We start from the raw sequence: 19617 nt of genomic DNA on the forward strand, positions 1-19617 counted from the left end.
GACAACCCTCAGAATGGGAAAAAATATTTGCAAGTGAAGCAATTGACAAAGGCTTAATCTCCAAAATATACAGGCAGCTCATGCAGCTCAATATCAAAAAAACAAAGAACCCAATCCAAAAATGGGCAGAAGATCTAAATAGACATTTCTCCAAAGAAGATTTACAGATTGCCAACAAACACATGAAAGGATGCTCAACGTCACTAATCATTAGAGAAATGCAAATTAAAACTACAATGAGGACTTTCCTGGTGGCGCAGTGGTTAAGAATCCGCCTGCCAATGCAGGGGTCATGGGTTCAAGCCCTGGTCCAGGAAGATCCCACATGCCGTGGAGCAACTAAGCCCGTGAGCCACAGCTACTGAGCCCGCATGCCACAACTACTGAAGCCCACGTGCCGCACCTGGAGCCCATGTTCTGCAATAAGAGAAGCCACCACAATGAGAAGCCTGCACACCACAGCGAAGAGCAGCCCCCGCTCACTGCAACTAGAAAAAGCCCGTGTGCAGCAACAAAGACCCAATGCAGCCAAAAATTAATTAATTAATTAATTTTAAAAAAAACTACAATGAGGTATCACCTCACACCGGTCAGAATGGCCATCATCAAAAAATTTACAAACAATAAATGCTGGAGAGGGTATGAAGAAAAGGGAACCCTGTTGCGCTGTTAGTGGGAATGTAAATTGATACAGCCACTATGGAGAACAGTATGGAGGTTCCTCAAGAAACTAAAAATAGAACTACCATAAGACCCAGCAATCCCACTACTGGGCATATATCCTGAGAAAACCATAATTCAAAGAGTCTTTTACCACAATGTTCATTGCAGCTCTATTTACAATAGCCAGGACATGGAAGCAACCTAAGTTTCCACTGACAGATGAATGGATAAAGAAGATGTGGCACATATATACAATGGAATATTGCTCAGCCATAAGGAGGAACGAAATTGAGTTATTTGTAGTGAGGTGGATGGACCTCGAGTCTCTCATACAGAGTGAATTAAGTCAGAAAGAGAAAAACAAATACCGTATGCTAACACATATATATGGAATCTAAAAAAAAAAAAAAAAGGTTCTGAAGAACCTAGGATCAGGACAGGAAAAAAGACACAGACATAGAGAATGGACTTGAGGACACAGGGAGGGGGAAGGGTAAGCTGGGACGAAGTGAGAGAGTGGCATGGACATATATACACTACCAAATGTAAAATAGATAGCTAGTGGGAAGCAGCTGCATAGCACAGGGAGATCAGCTTGGTGCTTTGTGACCACCTAGAGGGGTGGGATAGGGAGGGTGGGAGGGAGATGCAAGAGGGAGGAGATATGGGGATTTATGTTTATATATAGCTGATTCACTTTTTTATACAGCAGAAACTAGCACACCATTGTAAAGTAATTATACTCCAACAAAGATGTTAAAAAAAAAAAAAAGAATATGGAGCCAGACTGCCTGGATTTGTGTCCTGGCTCTACCACTTACTAACAAATTATTTAGCCTCTTTGTACCTCAGATTCCCAACTGTAAAACAGGGGTGATGACAATCACCCCTGTCTCACGTAGTTGTTAAGATTGAAAGAGTTAACATTTGTAAGATGATTAGAATAATATCCAGCATAAAGTAAATCCATTTAAGTGTTTGATTGAAAATCAAGTAAAATAAAAGATATAGGGAATATGCCACCCCAAAATGTGCCACTTGGGCATAACGCATATTTTGAGCTAGAAACAAAGAGAATCAATAGATGCAAAAAGAAACTTTCCCAGAGCTTCCCTTGTCTGACCAAAAGCAGACACTTGTGAAAAATGAGGACTGCCAAAAGTCCCCTCTCCTGGGGAATTTGTATGGCAAGGTGGACCTATACACACAAACCTTACTCCATTAGAGGCCCCCCCCAGTCTGCCCGCCCTGAAAGCTTAAAACCTTTTTCCTTTGTCTTGTCACTTCTCTACAAATTTATTATTCTTCTGTTAAGATGCTATATGAGCCTACATTCTAGCCACCCCCGTGAGTTACCCTTCACGGGGGTTTCACCCATGTGATGTGTATTGGACACATTACTAAACTCTTTGCTGTTCCCTTGTTAATCTGCTGTGAGTCTAAGTCTACAGGGTCCCTGGGGGAGAATCTAGGAAGGTAGAAGGAAAAACAATTTGTCCCTATACGGGACAATGGAAAGGGTAAAAAGGGAGGTGAGAGGGGAGAAGTATGAGGATTTGTGCCTCAGGGCCTGCATAGAGGCAGGGCGTGCGACAGAGGCTCTGAGGGCCCTCTAGGGAGCGGGGCTGTGATTCAGACATTCTGGCTGGGGAGAAAAGCTTGTCTTTGCTTAGTTCTAAATGATGTGTGGCTAAGGTGTGCTGATGTCTCTGAAGACAGCTTAGTCCAGCCATTAAGGGGAAGGGTCAGCAGGCTGCTGGGTTGCCCATCTGCCTGTGGTGGTTAGAAGTGCAAGAGCAGAACAGCTTAGAAAAAGGCCCGAAGATACCAGCAACTGAACAGAATCCCCACAAGGAGCAGAAACACAGGGCATATACTCTCCATCTTTTGGGGAACATGACAGTCATAATAAGAGAAAGAGTAATGTTCAAATGAACACCCTGAAAACCTTTCATTTTTCCTTTTATGAGATAAATGCACTTGGAATCTTTTATCATGCTAAACAAGCACATTTTTCTCATTTAAAAAAAAAGATTTACAAGGACTGTTATAATCCCAGCAAGCTAAATTTTTAAGCAATCACTCAATCTAATACACTTCTTAACAAAATTACATTTCACACATAAAAAATGAATGAAATCACATTCATTTCTATGCAAAAAGCTTCCAGTGCAATTTCATTACTGTAAAATGTGGAGAAATGACACGTAAACGCCTAATTTTCAATACTTTCTTAGCTCTATGAGCTATTGTGTACTGCTAGGAAAGCAGAAGGTGCTTTTTATTCTGGAAAAACAGGCTTACTCAAGGTCAAGGTAGTAAGCTGAGACAGTCTTAGCTGCCGTATACCAGCTCGCTCAAGCGGCTACCACCATAAACCTACATGTACACAGTGCATAAAAATGGGCGTGGTCTCTTTTTGTTTCTATTTTCATTACTCTAGGAGGTGGATCAAAAGATCTTGCTGTGATTTATGTCAGAGAGTGTTCTTCCTATGTTTTCCTCTAAGAGTTTCATAGTGTCCAGTCTTACATTTAGGTCTCTAATCCATTTTGAGTTTATTTTTGTGTATGGTGTTAGAGAGTGTTCTAATTTCATTCTTTTACATGTAGCTGTCCAGTTTTCCCAGCAGCACTTATTGAAGAGGCTGTCTTTTCTCCATTGTATATTCTTGCCTCCTTTATCAAAGATAAGGTGACCATATGTGTGTGGGTTTATCTCTGGGCTTTCTATCCTGTTCCATTGATCTATATTTCTGTTTTTGTGCCAGTACCATACTGTCTTGATTACTGTAGCTTTGTAGTATAGTTTGAAGTCAGGGAGCCTGATTCCTCCAGCTCCTTTTTTCCTTCTCAAGATTGCTTTAGCTATTCGTGGTCTTTTGTGTTTGCATACAATAGCCAGGACACGGAAGCAGCCTAAATGTCCACTGATGGAAGAATGAATAAAGAAGATGTGGGGGCTTCCCTGGTGGCGCAGTGGTTGAGAGTCCGCCTGCCGATGCAGGGGACACAGGTTCGTGCTCTGGTCCGGGAAGATCCCACATGCCGCGGAGCAGCTGGGCCCATGAGCCATGGCCGCTGAGCCTGCGCGTCCGGAGCCTGTGCTCCGCAACGGGAGAGGCCACAACAGTGAGAGGCCCACATACCGCAAGAAAAAAAGAAGATGTGGTACATTTATACAATGGAATATTACTCAGCCATAAAAAAGGATGAAATAATGCCATTTGCAGCAACATGCATGGACCTAGAGATTGTCATACTGAGTGAAGTCAGACAGAGAAAGCCAAATATCATATGATATCACTTAAATGTGGAATCTAAAAAAATGGTACAAATGAACTTACTTACAAAACAGAAATGGAGTCACAAATTTAGAAAACAAACTTATTGTTACCAAGTGGGAAAGGGGTGGGGAGGGATAAATTGGTAGATTGGGATTGACATATACACACTACTATATATAAAATAGGTAACTAAAATAAGATAACTAATCTTCACAAAGGCTGCAAATGAACTTATCTACCAAACAGAAACAGAGTTACAGATGTAGAAAATAAATTTACAGTTACGGGGTGGGGGAGGGATAAACTGGAAGACTGGGATTGACACATACACACTACTATATATAAAACAGATAACTAATACCTACTGTATAGCACAGGGAACTCTACTCAATATTCTGTAATGGCCTATATGGGAAACGAACCTAAAAAAGAGTGGATATATGTATATGTATATCAGATTCATTTTGCTGTACACCTAAAACTAACACAACATTGTAAATCAACTATATCCCAATAAAAATTATTAAAGAAAAAAAAGATGGGCGTGGTCTCTTCAGCCCACAGGCATCTACCAAAAATAACAGTTACTAACTCATCAATTCAGACTTTATTAGTTCAAAATGCATAATAATTTTCTTCAATATTACACATTAATTCTAAATTACTCTTTACCCTGTAAATTTTCAATAATGAGTTCAAATATTAGTATCTAAAATTCAGTTCTTTTTTTGTAACAACTGTGTAATATTTTAAGAATTTGTTTCTTTTAACTTGAAAATTGAAAAGCTCTATGAAAATTAGGTAAATCAGACTATTCATGAACTATAATTTTCAACTATTTTTCAAGTTAGTTTCACTTCATAACATAAACTTAACTTCTTCATCAACACTTTAATAATTAAATTTATGTTATTTAAAAATTTTTCCTGGGCAGCTGCCGGTTCCGCCGCGCTCCAGGTATCTTCTTCTGAACGCAAGCTGCCTCATCATATGTTTCGAGGATGGCTCTTCCTATCATTGTAAAATGGGGTAGACAGGAATATTTCAGAAGATGATACTATGCTAGATCTCAATTTCTCAAGACCCTTACGGGAGTGCTACCAAAATGTCAGAAGTTACTTGGACTCAAAGTAAAAGGCAAACCTGCAGAAAATTATGTTAAGCTTGGAGCTCTCAAACTGAAACCAAATACTAAAATCATGGTGATAGGAACTCATGAGGAGAGCTTGGAAGATGCCTTAGGTCCACCTCCTGACAATGATGATGTTGTTAACGACTCTGATATTGAAGATGAAGTAGCTGAAGTAGAAAATAGGGAGGAAAACCTACTGAAAATTTCCCACAGAGTAAAAGAGTACGAAGTGGAAATTTTGAATCCTCCCAGGGAAGGGAAAAAACCTTTGGTACTAGGTGTCGATTATATATTATTTGACCATAGTCTCTTGTGCAGATACTGGGATAGAATTAATGTTGCCATATCTTCATGAATTCCTAACATCTGCATATGAGGATTATGACATTGTTATCTGATCTGCAACGAATACGAAGTGGATTGAAGCTAAAATGAAAGAGCTGGGAGTGAGTACAAATGCAAATTACAGTGCTGCTATGATAACAGTGCATACTCCAAGGAGAGGATTAATAGATGTAAAGCCTCTTGGTGTTATATGGGGAAAGTTTTCAGAGTTTTACAGCAAAACAACCCATCATGTTTGATGACATAGGAAGAAATTTTCCAATGAACCCACAGAATGGACTAAAGATAAGACCTTTTATGAAAGCACACCTAAATCGAGATAAAGACAAAGAACTTTTTAAAATTAACCCAGTACCTCAAGGAAACAGCAAAGTTAGATGACTTTTTGGACCTAAATCACAAATATTGGGAAAGGTATCTCTCAAAGAAGCAAGGACAGTAGTTACAAGCTATACTGGCAGTTACTGAAGATGCTTGAGATCCATGAATTTCTTTTCGCTTTTATGCTAAAGATCATTATGATAGTGCTTGACATTGCAGTAAATACCAGACTGCTTATACTTGGTCTTCCAGTTTTTTGTAAATTTAATTTTATATTTTTCGAAGATCATAGCGTTATGCAAAAAAAAAAAAAAAAAACTTTTTCTCCCTGTATGAATATACTGTAACTCCTGAAAAATATTTTCTCCAGCATAGAGTACTGAGTTTCTTTCCACACACACACACACAAAAAGTGGACAAAAATGTATACTTAACAATGTCATTTTGTGACTTTGGAAACAATTATGTCTTGTGTTTTTGTCTCACTGTGTTTTTATCTAAGCCCAAACCCAATTTGAAAATACTATTTTTTTTAATTAATTTATTTTTTTTTGCGGTACGCGGGCCTCTCATTGTTGTGGCCTCTCCCATTGCAGAGCACAGGCTCCGGACACGCAGGCTCAGTGGCCATGGCTCACAGGGCCAGCCTCTCCGCGACATGTGGGATCTTCCCGGACCGGGGCACGAACCCGCATCCCCTGCATCAGCAGGCGGACTCTCAACCACTGCGCCACCACAGAAGCCCTGAAAATACTATTTTTAAAACCAAAAAAAGAGAAGTTTTTAGTAAGAAACCTAGTTTGGTATGCTTAAAACCACTGAGAGTTTTTCTCATTCCTTTGTCATAAACACAATTTCTTTTATTACTTCACTACTTAACATCTCTAAATTCTGAGCTGTCTCAGTTTGGTGTGTATGTGTGTCAGTGTTCTTTAAGTAAAAGTGGAAAATGTCTGCTCTGATAGATATGTCATAGTGTGACAAACAGAAAACATGAGACTGAGGAATGAAACTAAGGAACAAGAGTGTGTTTCTTTGTGGTGGCCAAGTAGAAGCACTCCTGCCTAAAACCACTGTCCTAAAAGCAGTTAAAGGCAGTACATTTTGAAATGGGACATATCACTGATTCAGCCCTAAAAAGCATGAACAGAAAGTTTTCGTCCTGTTCCAGCTCTGTCTTCTCTAAGTGCAAACACTGCGTTACAGTGAAAATATCTAGCCATAAGATTAAAAAGAAAAATTTATTTGCAATGCTTATGCCTGCAGGTATGTAATATGACCACTGTTTTGTGTTGACAGTATTGCTTTATACAGTTTTCTATTTGAAAGGAATCTGATTCTTTCAAATAAGTATGGTACATATTGTTCTTACGGGGGACTATTTCAGTGATGTAAATAATAAATTCCTTTTCTCAAAAAACAAAAAAAAAAATTTTCCTTCTTTCGATTAAGTCAACTAGCTCTGCCTCCTTCATGTTGAACAAATAAGAGTTTAATATTCCTGTATAAGCATACACATATACATAGTTTATAACAATGTTCTAAGAAATATATTACCCTGGTCAATGGAATATATTCTTCTGAAAGTTGTAATATATTTGAAAAATAGTTATAAAATATGACACAAAAACAAATATGACATTATTTTACTGATCCTGTTGGACTAAAGCAATACTAATCCTGAGGCATTCTTTTAAAAATAAATCTAATGAAGTAAAATATTAACAAAAATTCCATGTATTGAACATCTGGACTATCTGAACACTACATAAACTGAGGCTCAACTAAACTTCACTGAAATTTTCCATATACATATTCAAATATTTAGATTTCTTATAAAATTGCATAAAAACTATAATCCAGGGAATTCCCTGGCGGTCCAGCGGTTAGGACTCAGTGCTTCCACTGCAGGGGGCACGGGTTCGATCCCTGGTGGGGAACTAAGATCCCGCATGCTGCAGGACGCAGCTAAAACAAATAAAAACCAATACAAAACAACAGTATACACACAAAATTAAAAGCAAGTGATTATATGAGTAGACAGAGTGCCATTCTATTTTCCATTTTTTGTAATGTTTTGTTTAAACGTTTAGAAAAGTATACATATTTTTAAGAAACAGTCCCTGGCATCTCGAAAGGAATTACAGGGGCAGTGGCCTTTTCTAAAATGACAAACCAACACCCTTGAGCTCAGAGTCACACTAAAGCTGGTGAGATTTCACATTCCTCACCACACAATGGCTCTTTCATCAATACTGGAAACTGCCTTTGTGAGAATATTGCTAAGAATGGATGGAATTCTCAATGTTGCAAGCACCCATTGAATTACTTAAAAGAACAATGAATGAATGAGTAATTAGAAATGTTTCTTGAGCTCAGACATATTTATATTACAAAAGGAAAGACCTGAATCTAGCATTCTCTCCAGAGCAGTTCAGGATGAACAGATTAAGTCTGTTAACTGAAGGCATGGGTTCCCAAATGCTTTGCCAACAAAACTGTTAGAGTTGCCTTCTCCTTGGCCAACTAATGATTTTAAATCCTACTTGACTCATGACTATTGTTTAATTGCTTGCTTGTTTGTCGTTTATACATACTTTGCTCCACAAAAGAAAAACTTAACCAACAATGAAATGAAATCTGATCCTCATGCCTCCCTCACCCCTAAAGAGGTGCACTTTTGAATGGGCAACTAAAAACTGCATAAAGACAATATATTAAGTTTTTTAAAAAGTATGTCTCAAAAGATCTCATACAATATGATATCCTTTTTATAAGATTAAAACCAATTAAAAATACATATACTTGGGCTTCCCTGGTGGCACAGTGGTTGAGAGTCCGCCTGCCGATGCAGGGGACACGGGTTCGTGCCCCGGTCCGGGAAGATCCCACATGCCGCGGAGCCTGCGCGCCCGGAGCCTGTGCTCCGCAATGGGAGAGGCCACAACAGTGAGAGGCCCGCGTACCGCAAAAACAAAAAAACAAAAATAAAATACATATACTTGGGGAGAATACAAGGAAATAAACCCTGACCTCAGGATGATGGTTAGCTTAAATGAAGGAAGGCCAAAGGATAGATTAATGAAAAGGACAATACGGTTAGTTTACTACCAAGGTCCTAGCTTTTGTTCTGGGTGGTGGATTCCCAGATGATTATGACATTATTTTAAGACAGACAAACAGATAGATAAAAATAAACCCAGCATGGAGCAATGATGAGAGTGTGTTATGAATCAAGGATTACTGAACCTGAAATGAGATGACATGAAACGACCTGGCACAATATGAGAGGAAATGAAAATAAAAATTGTTTCATTAACAATTGTTTTACTAACACCCAAACTATAATCTCTGGATCATCTTTAAAATGCACTCATCCAGGTTTTATAATTTTCTGCTTCGATTTCCCTAACATTTTCAATTGTACTGCACAAAGCAATGTGCTCTCCAATGGATGTGAGATCTTCTACCACCATCAATGCACCTTCTGCTCATAGAGCAGTACCTAAACAGGAAGGTAAAAAGGTAGCACAGAGAAAAATGCTGCTGATTCATCTACTGATTCTCCAGAATGGAGCTCAAAATGCCCAATAGCCTCCAAAGAGGCAATTGGTGATTCTTATTAATTCACTCAATACTTACTAAATGCCAACTACATGTCAAATGTCATGATAAGCGTTGGATCCTTCACACTTATGATTAGGACAGTCCTAACAAATACTTGAGTCCAGTCCATCATCTTCCAGAATCAACATACTCCTCAGGTCAAAGAATCAAGATAACTTTTCCCACCCTTTATTTGGCTACTTCCCTATACAAGCAAATGCTGAAGCAGCTCACTTACAAAGTGAGGTTACACTGGCTCCCCAAAATTAAAAGATGTCAAATCTCTATTATAAGAATTGGGAGAAAAAAATTGCGTCTTCAACAGATGAGATTTCATGTAAGTATATCACTGTTTGTGTTACCTGCTATCTCCAAAAGTGTGTTTATGTGATCTCCTTCTGCCAGCTTCACAAATCCAACATGATTTCCAAAAGTGTCAACCCCTTCAAAGGGCAAAGTCAAAGTTTTTCCTTGGAGGATTTCTTCCACAAATGGTTTTAATTCCAAAAGAGCATCAATACCACTGGTAAGAAATAATATATTTTTCAGTAACATATTAAGTAATAAAATATACAAAACCAAATGAGAAACAGTTTTAGATAAATTAATTTTTATACTTGTACTAATTAATGCTCAAAATACCTTCAAAATCTAATCCACATGATCAAAATAAAATATTAATTTTTAACAAAATCTGTAGAAGTGAATTAATCTTTACATAATTATAATTTATTTTATATTAAAGACACAAAAGAAGATATAGTTCACCAAAAGGTTTTTAACCATGGAAATACTGCATGGACAACTAAAAAAGAATATTACTGACAGTATATTGCAGAAAAACCTAATACCTCCAAAACATTATATTAGATTATGTGAAAGTTCTAGATTCTTGTTAAAAGTACTAATACTTATATAGTATTTAGTATTTGTGAGGCACTCTACTAAAATTTAAAATACGTTATCTCTTTAAAATATAGTAGTCTCCACAATAAGATAATTTATTATACTTGGGTTCAACCAAAGTGCAATTTATATTTACCAACTACAGCTACATAAGTTTGTTGTATCTGTTTAGCCTCTATGGGCTAAATAGCCTCTAAGGGCTATTCTGTGTTTCAAATGCATTATTTTTCTTTCTAAAAATAAATGTTTACTACATTAGTGAATTAGACATTATAAAGTTTGGAATATTTTGAAAATTAAGATCAATTATTTCCATAGTAAGAGGAGTTTGGTATAGGTACTTTATTATGAGAAAAAAAATAAAATCTCACTAGAGGGCAGCAATTACTCAAAAAAGAAATAAGGACATTATTACATTATAGAGAGGGGTTTAAAACACCATTCTGGTGAACCACCATTAATTTAAATTATCTTGATCAGCAATTTGTTCGCCAGTAGTAATTATGTCAAATGTGTGAAAAGAAATTTAGGTATTTTTCTAGATCTTTCATATTTCTAAATTAGTATTCATATAAAATTTTTAACTGATTTTCATCCATAGCTCCCATACTGAGTCTTCTCTGTCAAAACAATACATAATACTTCAAAATAGCTTTAGAAATGTCAGCATTTCTCGTTGTACCTCCAAATCCACATCCAAAATCCAATCTTGCCTACCTATATTTATGTTCACCCAAAAAGACATACTTCTGCTATAATACTGTCCTTCACCACACACTGAGTTAAAGCATGTGAAAACAGATCAGCCACTTCTGGCTCATCTACCATAAATGAGGGGAATTCAATATACTCATTTTAAATGTAACTCTATATGAAAGTAGGCCACCCTAAAGGTCAGGATTTTTCAGAGACAGTGAATTCTATACCCCATTTTTCTTTAAAGAAATATAGATGATCTAAATTCAGTCCAGTTTTTCAGTTCTTCAGTATCATAAATCAATAAATTTGTCCTAATGAGATGTCACTGGTCACAGAGTGAAAGGAGTCATAGTGCCTATTGATAAATATCACTAACTTTCAAATTCTTTTAAATAGAGTATCTTTTCAAGAACGGTTTATGGAAAGACTTCTTTATGGTAAAATGAATAGAGTACAGGCACGTAGGAAACAATTCTGAAACTAGAGTTCAGACCCAAAGGTTGTACTTAAAACTGAAATAGGACAGCATCTTTGCAAATCAGCATCTGGGCTAACATATTTCTATTCTTTCTTCTGCACTATGAGGACACAAAGGGTGATACCTACCTGAAGAAATTCATTATTAAAAAAAAAAGTTTCTGCATACTCCATATCCAATCCATTGATCAATACTTTATTAAACACCTAAAATATGATACTAGACTTCGAAAAGTAAGAATATAGAACAAGAAACCAACAATATCTGTCTCTAGCATATTATACTGTATAGGATGAAAGATTAAATTTAAAAATTAGGGACTTAGAAAATCCTTCATATAAACAATGTCTTACCAGGAAAGCCAATCAGGTTCACTCTCACTATACAGCTACCCAAAATGAAGCCACATCTTGAATCTCATCATCACCTAAAAGTCGATACTTCTGCCACAAACACTTCCCTGGTTCCCCAAACTAGAAGCATATCTTCTCTCCTTTGCAATTCCATTAATACTTAACACCAATTGAAACATACCAATTTTTACATTTATCTATTATAGTTACTTGGGTCCGTATGACCTAGTCAACTACCTGGTATAATCCATGAGTACAAGATCCATTCATGGTTCATCTTTATTTTCCCCAAAGCACTTAGCTCAGTACCTAACACATGGTTGGAAATTAATGTTGGTCAAACTGTAAAATACTATCTTGTCTATATAGCAAACTTCAACTATTACTTAGATCTTTCATTACAACTTAGTCAAGAATAATTGCTAAATTGGAAATATCTGGTCATCATTTTCCAGTAGAGCTGTGACTCCCAGTATCATAAAGTAGCATAAGAATGTCACTTTAATCCTTCAAACACAAAGTAGACTTGCTAAATATTTAATTTTTTACACAAAACTGAAATTTGCAAACAGACATTGTAAAACACGGGGCTGAATGACTCAGACCGTCACTGTGCTCTGTACTGTAACTCTTCAACAAGTGATGCCACAATTTAGGGCAACACAATGCCTCCTAGTTCAGAACTGTCCCATGTACTACAGGTGATTTAGTAACACTGAGACCTGCCCACAAATACCCACGGCACTCCTCAGTAATTGTGACAACCAAAAATACCCTCCAGAATATGTCTAAAAGTCTCCTAAAGGAACCTTCAAGATGGCGGAGGAGTAAGACGTGGAGATCACCTTCCTCCCCACAAATACATCAAAATTACATCTACATGTGGAACAACTCCTAAAGAACACCTACTGAATGCTGGCAGAAGACCTCGGACTTCTCAAAAGGCAAGAAACTCCCCATGTACCTGGGGAGGGCAAAAGAAAATAGAAAAAATGAGACAAAAGAATAGGGATGGGACCTGCACCAGTGGGAGGAAGCCATGAAGGAGGAAAGGTTTCCACACACTAGGAAGCCCATTCGCAGGCGGAGACTGCGGGTGGCGGAGGGGCGGAGCTTCAGAGCCACTGAGGAGAGCGCAGTAACAGGGGTGCGGAGGGCAAAGCGGAGAGATTCCCGCACAGAGGAGCGGTGCCGACCGGCACTCACCAGCCCGAGAGGCTTGTCTGATCAACCGCCGGGGCAGGCGGGGGCTGGAAGCTGAGGCCCGGGCTTCGGAGGTCAGATCCCAGGGAGACGACTGGGGTTGGCAGAGTGAACACAGCCTGAAGGGGGGCTAGGGCGCCACATTTAGCTGGGAGGGAGTCTGGGAAAGTCTGAAGCTGCCAAAGAGGCAAGAAAACATTGTTTCGGGGTGCGTGAGGAGAGGGGATTCCTTCCCCATCTGCCCACAGAAGGCGGAGCACCACCTAAACAAGATCCAGGGACAAGCACGAGCCGGCCTATGAGCTTGGACACCAGAGATGGGCTGAAACGTTAATGCTGCTGCTGCAGCCACCAAGAAGCCTGTGTGCAAGCACAGATCACTATCCACACTCCCCACTGGGAGCCTGTGCAGCCCGCCACTGCCGGGGTTCCGTGATCCGGGGACAACTTCCCCGGGAGAACAAATGGCGCGCCTCTGGCTGTTGCAATGTCACGATGGCCTCTACTGCCACAGGATCGCCCCGCACTCCAATTATAAATACTGTACCCCTCCCTCCCCCTGGCCTGAATGAGCTAGAGCCCCAATCAGCCACTGCTTTAACCCCATGCTGTATGGGTGGGAACAGATACCTGAGGGCTACCTACATGCAGAGGCGGGGCCAAATCCAAAGCTGAACCCCAGAAGCTGTGCGAACAAAGAAGAGAAAGGGAAATCTCTCCCAGCAGCCTCAGGAGCAGTGGATTAAATCTCCACAAACAACCTGATGTACCCTGTATCTGTGGAATACCTGAATAGACAATGAATCATCCCAAAACTGAGGAGTTGGACGTTAGAAGCAACTGTAGACACGGCGTACACTGTCTGCGACAGTTTTGTTTCTGATTTTTATGTTTATCTTAGTTTAGTGTTTAGCGCTTGTTATCACTGGTGTATTTCTTTATTGGATTGGTTGCACTCTTTTTCTTGTTACTATTATTTTTTTTAAAATAATCTTTCTTCCTTTCTTTCTTTCCTCCCTTCCTCCCTTCCTTCCTTCCTCCCTCCCTCCCTTCCTCCCTCCCTCCCTCTATCTGTCTCTCTCTCTTTCTTTCACACTTTTCTTCTGAGCCATGTGGCTGACAGGTTCTTGGTACTCTGGGCTGGTGTCAGGCCCGAGCCTCCGAGGTGGAAGAGCCGAATTCAGGACATTGGTCCCCCAGAGACCTCCCGGCTCCACATAATATCACTAAGGAAGAGCTCTCCCAGAGATCTCCATCTCAACACTAAGGCCCAGCTCCACCCAACAGCCAGCAAACTCCAGTGCTGGACACCCCAGGCCAAACAACTAGCAAGACAGGAACACAACCCCACCCATTAGCAGAGAGGCTACCTACAATCATACTAACTTTACAGATACGCCCAAACACACCACCAGATGTGGCCATGCCCACCAGAAAGACAAGATCCAGCCCCAACCACTATAATACAGGCACCAGTCCCCTCCAACAGGAAGCCTACACAAGCCACTAAACAACCCTCACCCACTGGGGGCAGACACCAAAAACAACAGAAACTACGAACCTGCAGCCTGCAAAAAGGAGACCCCAAACACTAAGTTAAGCAAAATGGGAAGACAGAGAAATATGCAGATGAGGAGCAAAGTAAAAATCCACCAGACCAAACAAATGAAGAGGAAATAGGCAGTCTACCTGAAAAAGAATTTAGAATAATGATAGAAAAGATGATCTAAAATCTTGGAAATAGAATGGAGAAAATACAGGAAACGTTTCACAAGTAACTAGAAAATTAAAGAGCAAACAAACAATGATGAACAACACAATAAATGAAATTAAAAACTCTCTAGAAGGAATCAATAGCAGAATAACTAAGGGAGAAGAACGGATAAGTGACCTGGAAGATAAAATAGTGGAAATAACTACTGCAGAGCAGAATAAAGAAAAAAGAATGAAAAGAATTGAGGACAGTCTCAGAGACCTGTGGGACAACATTAAACGCACCAACATTTGAATTATAGGGGTCCCAGAAGAAGAAGAGAAAAAGAAAGGGACTGAGAAAATATTTGAAGAGATTACAGTTGCAAACTTCCCTAACATGGGAAAGGAAATAGTCAATCAAGTCCAGGAAGCACAGAGAGTCCCACACAGGATAAATCCAAGGAGAAACATGCCAAGACACATAATAATGAAACTATCAAAAATTAAATACAAAGAAAAAGTATTAAGGGCTTCCTTGGTGGCGCAGTGGTTGAGAGTCCGCCTGCTGATGCAGGGGACACGGGCTGATCTTGAAACTGTGATTAAAAATCTTCCAACAGAGCTTCCCTGGTGGTGCAGCGGTTGAGAGTCCACCTGCTGATGCAGGGGACACGGGTTTGTGCCCCAGTATGGGAAGATCCCACATGCCGCGGAGCAGCTAGGCCCGTGAGCCATGGCCACTGAACCTGCGCGTCCGGAGCCTGTGCTCCACAACGGGAGAGGCCACAACAGTGAGAGGCCCACGTACCGCAAATAAATAAATAAATAATATAAAAATCTTCCAACAAACAAAATTCCAGGACCAGATGGCTTCACAGGTGAATTCTATCAAACATTTAGAGAAGAGCTAACACCCATCCTTCTCAAACTCTTCCAAAAAATTGCAGAGGAACACTCCCAAACTCATTCTATGAGGCCACCATCACCCTGATACCAAAACCAGTCCGATGGAGAAATCAAAAGCTTTACAGACAAGCAAAAGCTAAGAGAATTCAGCACCACCAAACCAGCTTTATAACAAATGGTAAAGGAACTTCTCTAGGCACGAAACACAAGAGAAGACCTACAAAAACAAACCCAAAACAATTAGAAAATGGTAATAGGAACATACATACCGATAACTACCTTAAATGTAAATAGATTAAATGTTCCAACCAAAAGACACAGATTGGCTGAATGGATACAAAAACAAGACCTGTATATATGCTGTCCCCAAGAGACCCACTTCAGACCTAGGGACACATACAGAGTGAAAATGAGGGGATGGAAAAAGATATTCCATGCCAATGAAAATCAAAAGAAAGCTGGAGTAGCAATTCTCATATCAGACAAAACAGACTTCAAAATAAACACTATTACAAGAGACAGAGAAGGACACTACATAATGATCAAGGAATCAATCCAAGAAGAAGATACAACAATTGTAAATATTTATGCACCCAACATAGGACCACCTCAATACATAAGGCAAATGCTAATAGCCATAAAAGGGGAAATTGACAGTAACACAATAAAAGTAGGGGACTTTAACACCCCACCTTCACCAACAGACAGATCATCCAAAATGAAAAATAAATAAGGAAACAAAAGCTTTAAATGGCACATTAAACAAGATGGGCTTAAATGATATTTATAGGACATTCCATCCCAAAACAACAGAATACACTTTATTCTTAAGTGCTCATGGAACCTTCTCCAGCATAGATCATATCTTAGGTCACAAATCAAGCCTTGGTAAATTTAAGAAAACTGAAATCGTATCAAGTATCTTTTCTGACCACGAGGCTATGAGACTAGCTATCAATTACAGGAAAAAGTCTGTAAAAAATACAAACACATGGAGGCTAAACAATACACTACTAAATAACCAAGAGATCACAGAAGAAATCAAAAAATTCCTATAAACAAATGACAGTGAAAACACAATGATCCAAAACTTACAGGATGCAGCAAAAGCAGTTCTAAGAGAGAAGTTTATAGCAATACAATCCTACCTCAAGAACAAGAAAAATCTCAAATAAACAACCTAACCTTACACCTAAAACAATTACAGAAAGAAGAACAACAACAAAAAAAGAAACCCAAAGTTAGCAGAAGGAAAGAAATCACAAAGATCAGATCAGATATAAATGAAAAAGAAATGAAGGAAACAATAGCAAAGATAAATGAAACTAAATGCTGGTTCTTTGAGAGGATAAACAAAATTGATAAACCATTAGCCAGACTCATCAAGAAAAAAGGGAGAAGACTCAAATCACAGAATAGGAAATGAAAAAGGAGACGTAACAACTGACACTGCAAAAATACAAAGGATCATGAGAGTTTACTACAAGCAACTATATGCCAATAAAATGGAGCTGGAGGAATCAGGCTCCGTGACTTCAGACCATACTACAAAGCTACACTAATCAAGACAGTATGGTACTAGCACAGAAACAGAATTATAGATCAATGGAACAAGACAGAAAGCCCAGAGATAAACCCATGCACATAGGGTCACCTTATCTTTGATAAAGGAGGCAAGCATATACAAGGAAAAAAGACAGCCTCTTCAATAAGTGGTGCTGGGAAAACTGGACAGCTACAGGTCAGAGAATGAAATTAGAACACTTCCTAACACAATACACAAAAATAAACTCAAAATGGATTAAAGACATAAATGTAAGGCCAGACGCTACCAAACTCTTAAAGGAAAACATAGGCAGAACGCTCTATGACATACGTCACAGAAAGATCCCTTCTGACCCACCTCCTAGAGAAATGGAAATAAAAACAAAAATAAACAAATGGGACCTAATGAAACAAAAGCTTTTGCGCAGCAAAGGAAACCATAAACAAGATGAAAAGACAACCCTCAGAATGGGAGAAAATATTTGCAAACAAAGCAACTGACAAAGGATTAATCCCCAAAATATACAAGCAGCTCATGCAGCTCAATATCAAGAAAACAAACAACCCAATCCAAAAATGGGCAGAAGACTTAAATAGACATTTCTCCAAAGAAGATATACAGACTTCCAACAAACACATGAAAGGATGTTCAACATCATTAATCATTAGAGAAATGCAAATCAAAACCACAATGAGGTATCATCTCACACCAGTCAGAACGGCCATCATCAAAAAATCTAGAAACAATAAATGGTGGAGAGGGAGTGGAGAAGAGGGAACACTCTTGCACTGTTGGTGGGAATGTAAATTGATACAGCCACTATGGAGAACAGTATGGAGGTACCTTAAAAAACTAAAAATAGAACTACCATATAACCCAGCAATCCCACTACTGGGCATATACCCTGAGAAAACCATAATTCAAAAAGAAGCATGTACCACAATGTTCATTGCAGCACTGTTTACAACAGCCAGGACATGGAAGCAATCTACGTGCCCATCAACAGATGAATGGATAAAGAATATGTGGCACACATATGCAATGGAATATTGCTCAGCCATAAAAAGAAATTGAGTTATTTGTAGTGAGGTGGATGGACCTAGAGACTGTCATACACAGTGAAGTCAGAAAGAGCAAAACAAATACCGTATGCTAACACATATATATGGAACCTAAAAAAAAAAAAAATGGTTCTGATGAACCTAGGGGCAGGACAGGAATAAAGATGCAGACATAGAGAATGAACTTGAGGACACAGGGAAGGGGAAGGGTAAGCTGGGACAAAGTGAGAGAGCAGCATGGACATATAAACACTACCAAATGTAAAACAGATAGCCAGTTGGAAGCAGCTGCATCGCACAGGGAGATCAGCTCAGTGCTTTGTGACCACCTAGAGGGGTGGGATAGGGAGGATGAGAGGGAGGTGTATGAGGGAGGGGATATGGGGATATTTGTATACATATAGCTGATTCACTTTGTTATACAGCAGAAACACACACAACATTGTAAAGCAATTATACTCCAAAAAAGATGTTAAAAAAAAAGTCTTCTAGAGAAGGGAGTCCCACCTCCACTGAGAAATGTAAACATAATACACTGAGAACATACCCACCCCCTCACCCCAACCCGACTGCACACCACTTAACAGTATTTCTAGTCAGTTACGTGTCCATTAGTAGAGGCTACTGAGACACAGGAGGCCGTTTGTACTTCCAGCAGACTAATCTCTCCCGCCCTTCATGCATTTGTGCTCATCTTCTCCCTCCTGTCCCCATCCCACTCCTCTCCCTCTACCTCTGCATCTTTCACAATCACACGCTATGGAATAATAATAGAAAACTGATTAGTTCTGGCTTGTCTACTGACCCGCATTCGCTTAATTCCTAGGACTGCCAGTTTCCTCCAATGTATAAAAAAGGTGACATTTCTGTGCTGTCCGACTCAGAACACTTGTTAAGGAAATAAAAATAAAATAACATTTGTTTGGGGAATCGTGGCTGAGGAGCAGACTGAAATACATATACATGCCATAGCCAAGACCCATTTCCGATAAGAGAGATAAACCCTAAACTTATCAATCAATGGTAACTCAGTCTTCTCTGGTTTAAAAAGGTCTCTTTGGGGTACAATTATTCAGTTAATTCAAACGTCCTTTCAGGATTGTTTTCCCCTTCCCTCTCCCCTTCCCCTTCCCAAGGAATCCAGCATACTCTTATAAGAGGACTGAAAAAGCTCTTTGATCTGCTTGCTGTTTGGGTCCTAAGAGATTCCTATTTCAGGGCGACTGGTCTGGTCATATCCCTGGGTGCCCTACACTCGTGTCCGTGAAAGCCCACCTGTTCTTTCTGGGCATTGCACTGGCATGTGCTGCTGAAGCACAAGATCCCTGCTGGGGTCTCTGATCAAGAAACACGGATAGGGCTTCCCTGGTGGCGCAGTGGTTGAGAGTCCGCCTGCCGATGCAGGGGACACAGGCTC

General features: G+C 39.4%; 1 protein-coding gene and 1 pseudogene across 1 annotated transcript in view; one reads left to right on the plus strand and one right to left on the minus strand.

Annotated features, from left to right (window-relative positions):
- AKAP7 (A-kinase anchoring protein 7) overlaps positions 1-19617 on the minus strand; it is a 144097-nt gene that overhangs the window by 105196 nt on the left and 19284 nt on the right. Inside the window, exon 4 of the mRNA XM_007456543.1 lies at positions 9716-9876. Within this exon, the coding sequence (XP_007456605.1) occupies positions 9716-9876 (161 nt within the window). The remainder of the gene's footprint in view (positions 1-9715; positions 9877-19617) is intronic.
- On the plus strand, positions 4951-5868 carry LOC103082945 (ubiquitin-like domain-containing CTD phosphatase 1 pseudogene; annotated as a pseudogene).

The sequence above is a fragment of the Lipotes vexillifer genome, unplaced genomic scaffold (genome assembly GCF_000442215.2).
Source record: "Lipotes vexillifer unplaced genomic scaffold, Lipotes_vexillifer_v1.1 scaffold438, whole genome shotgun sequence".
NCBI lineage: Eukaryota > Metazoa > Chordata > Mammalia > Artiodactyla > Lipotidae > Lipotes > Lipotes vexillifer.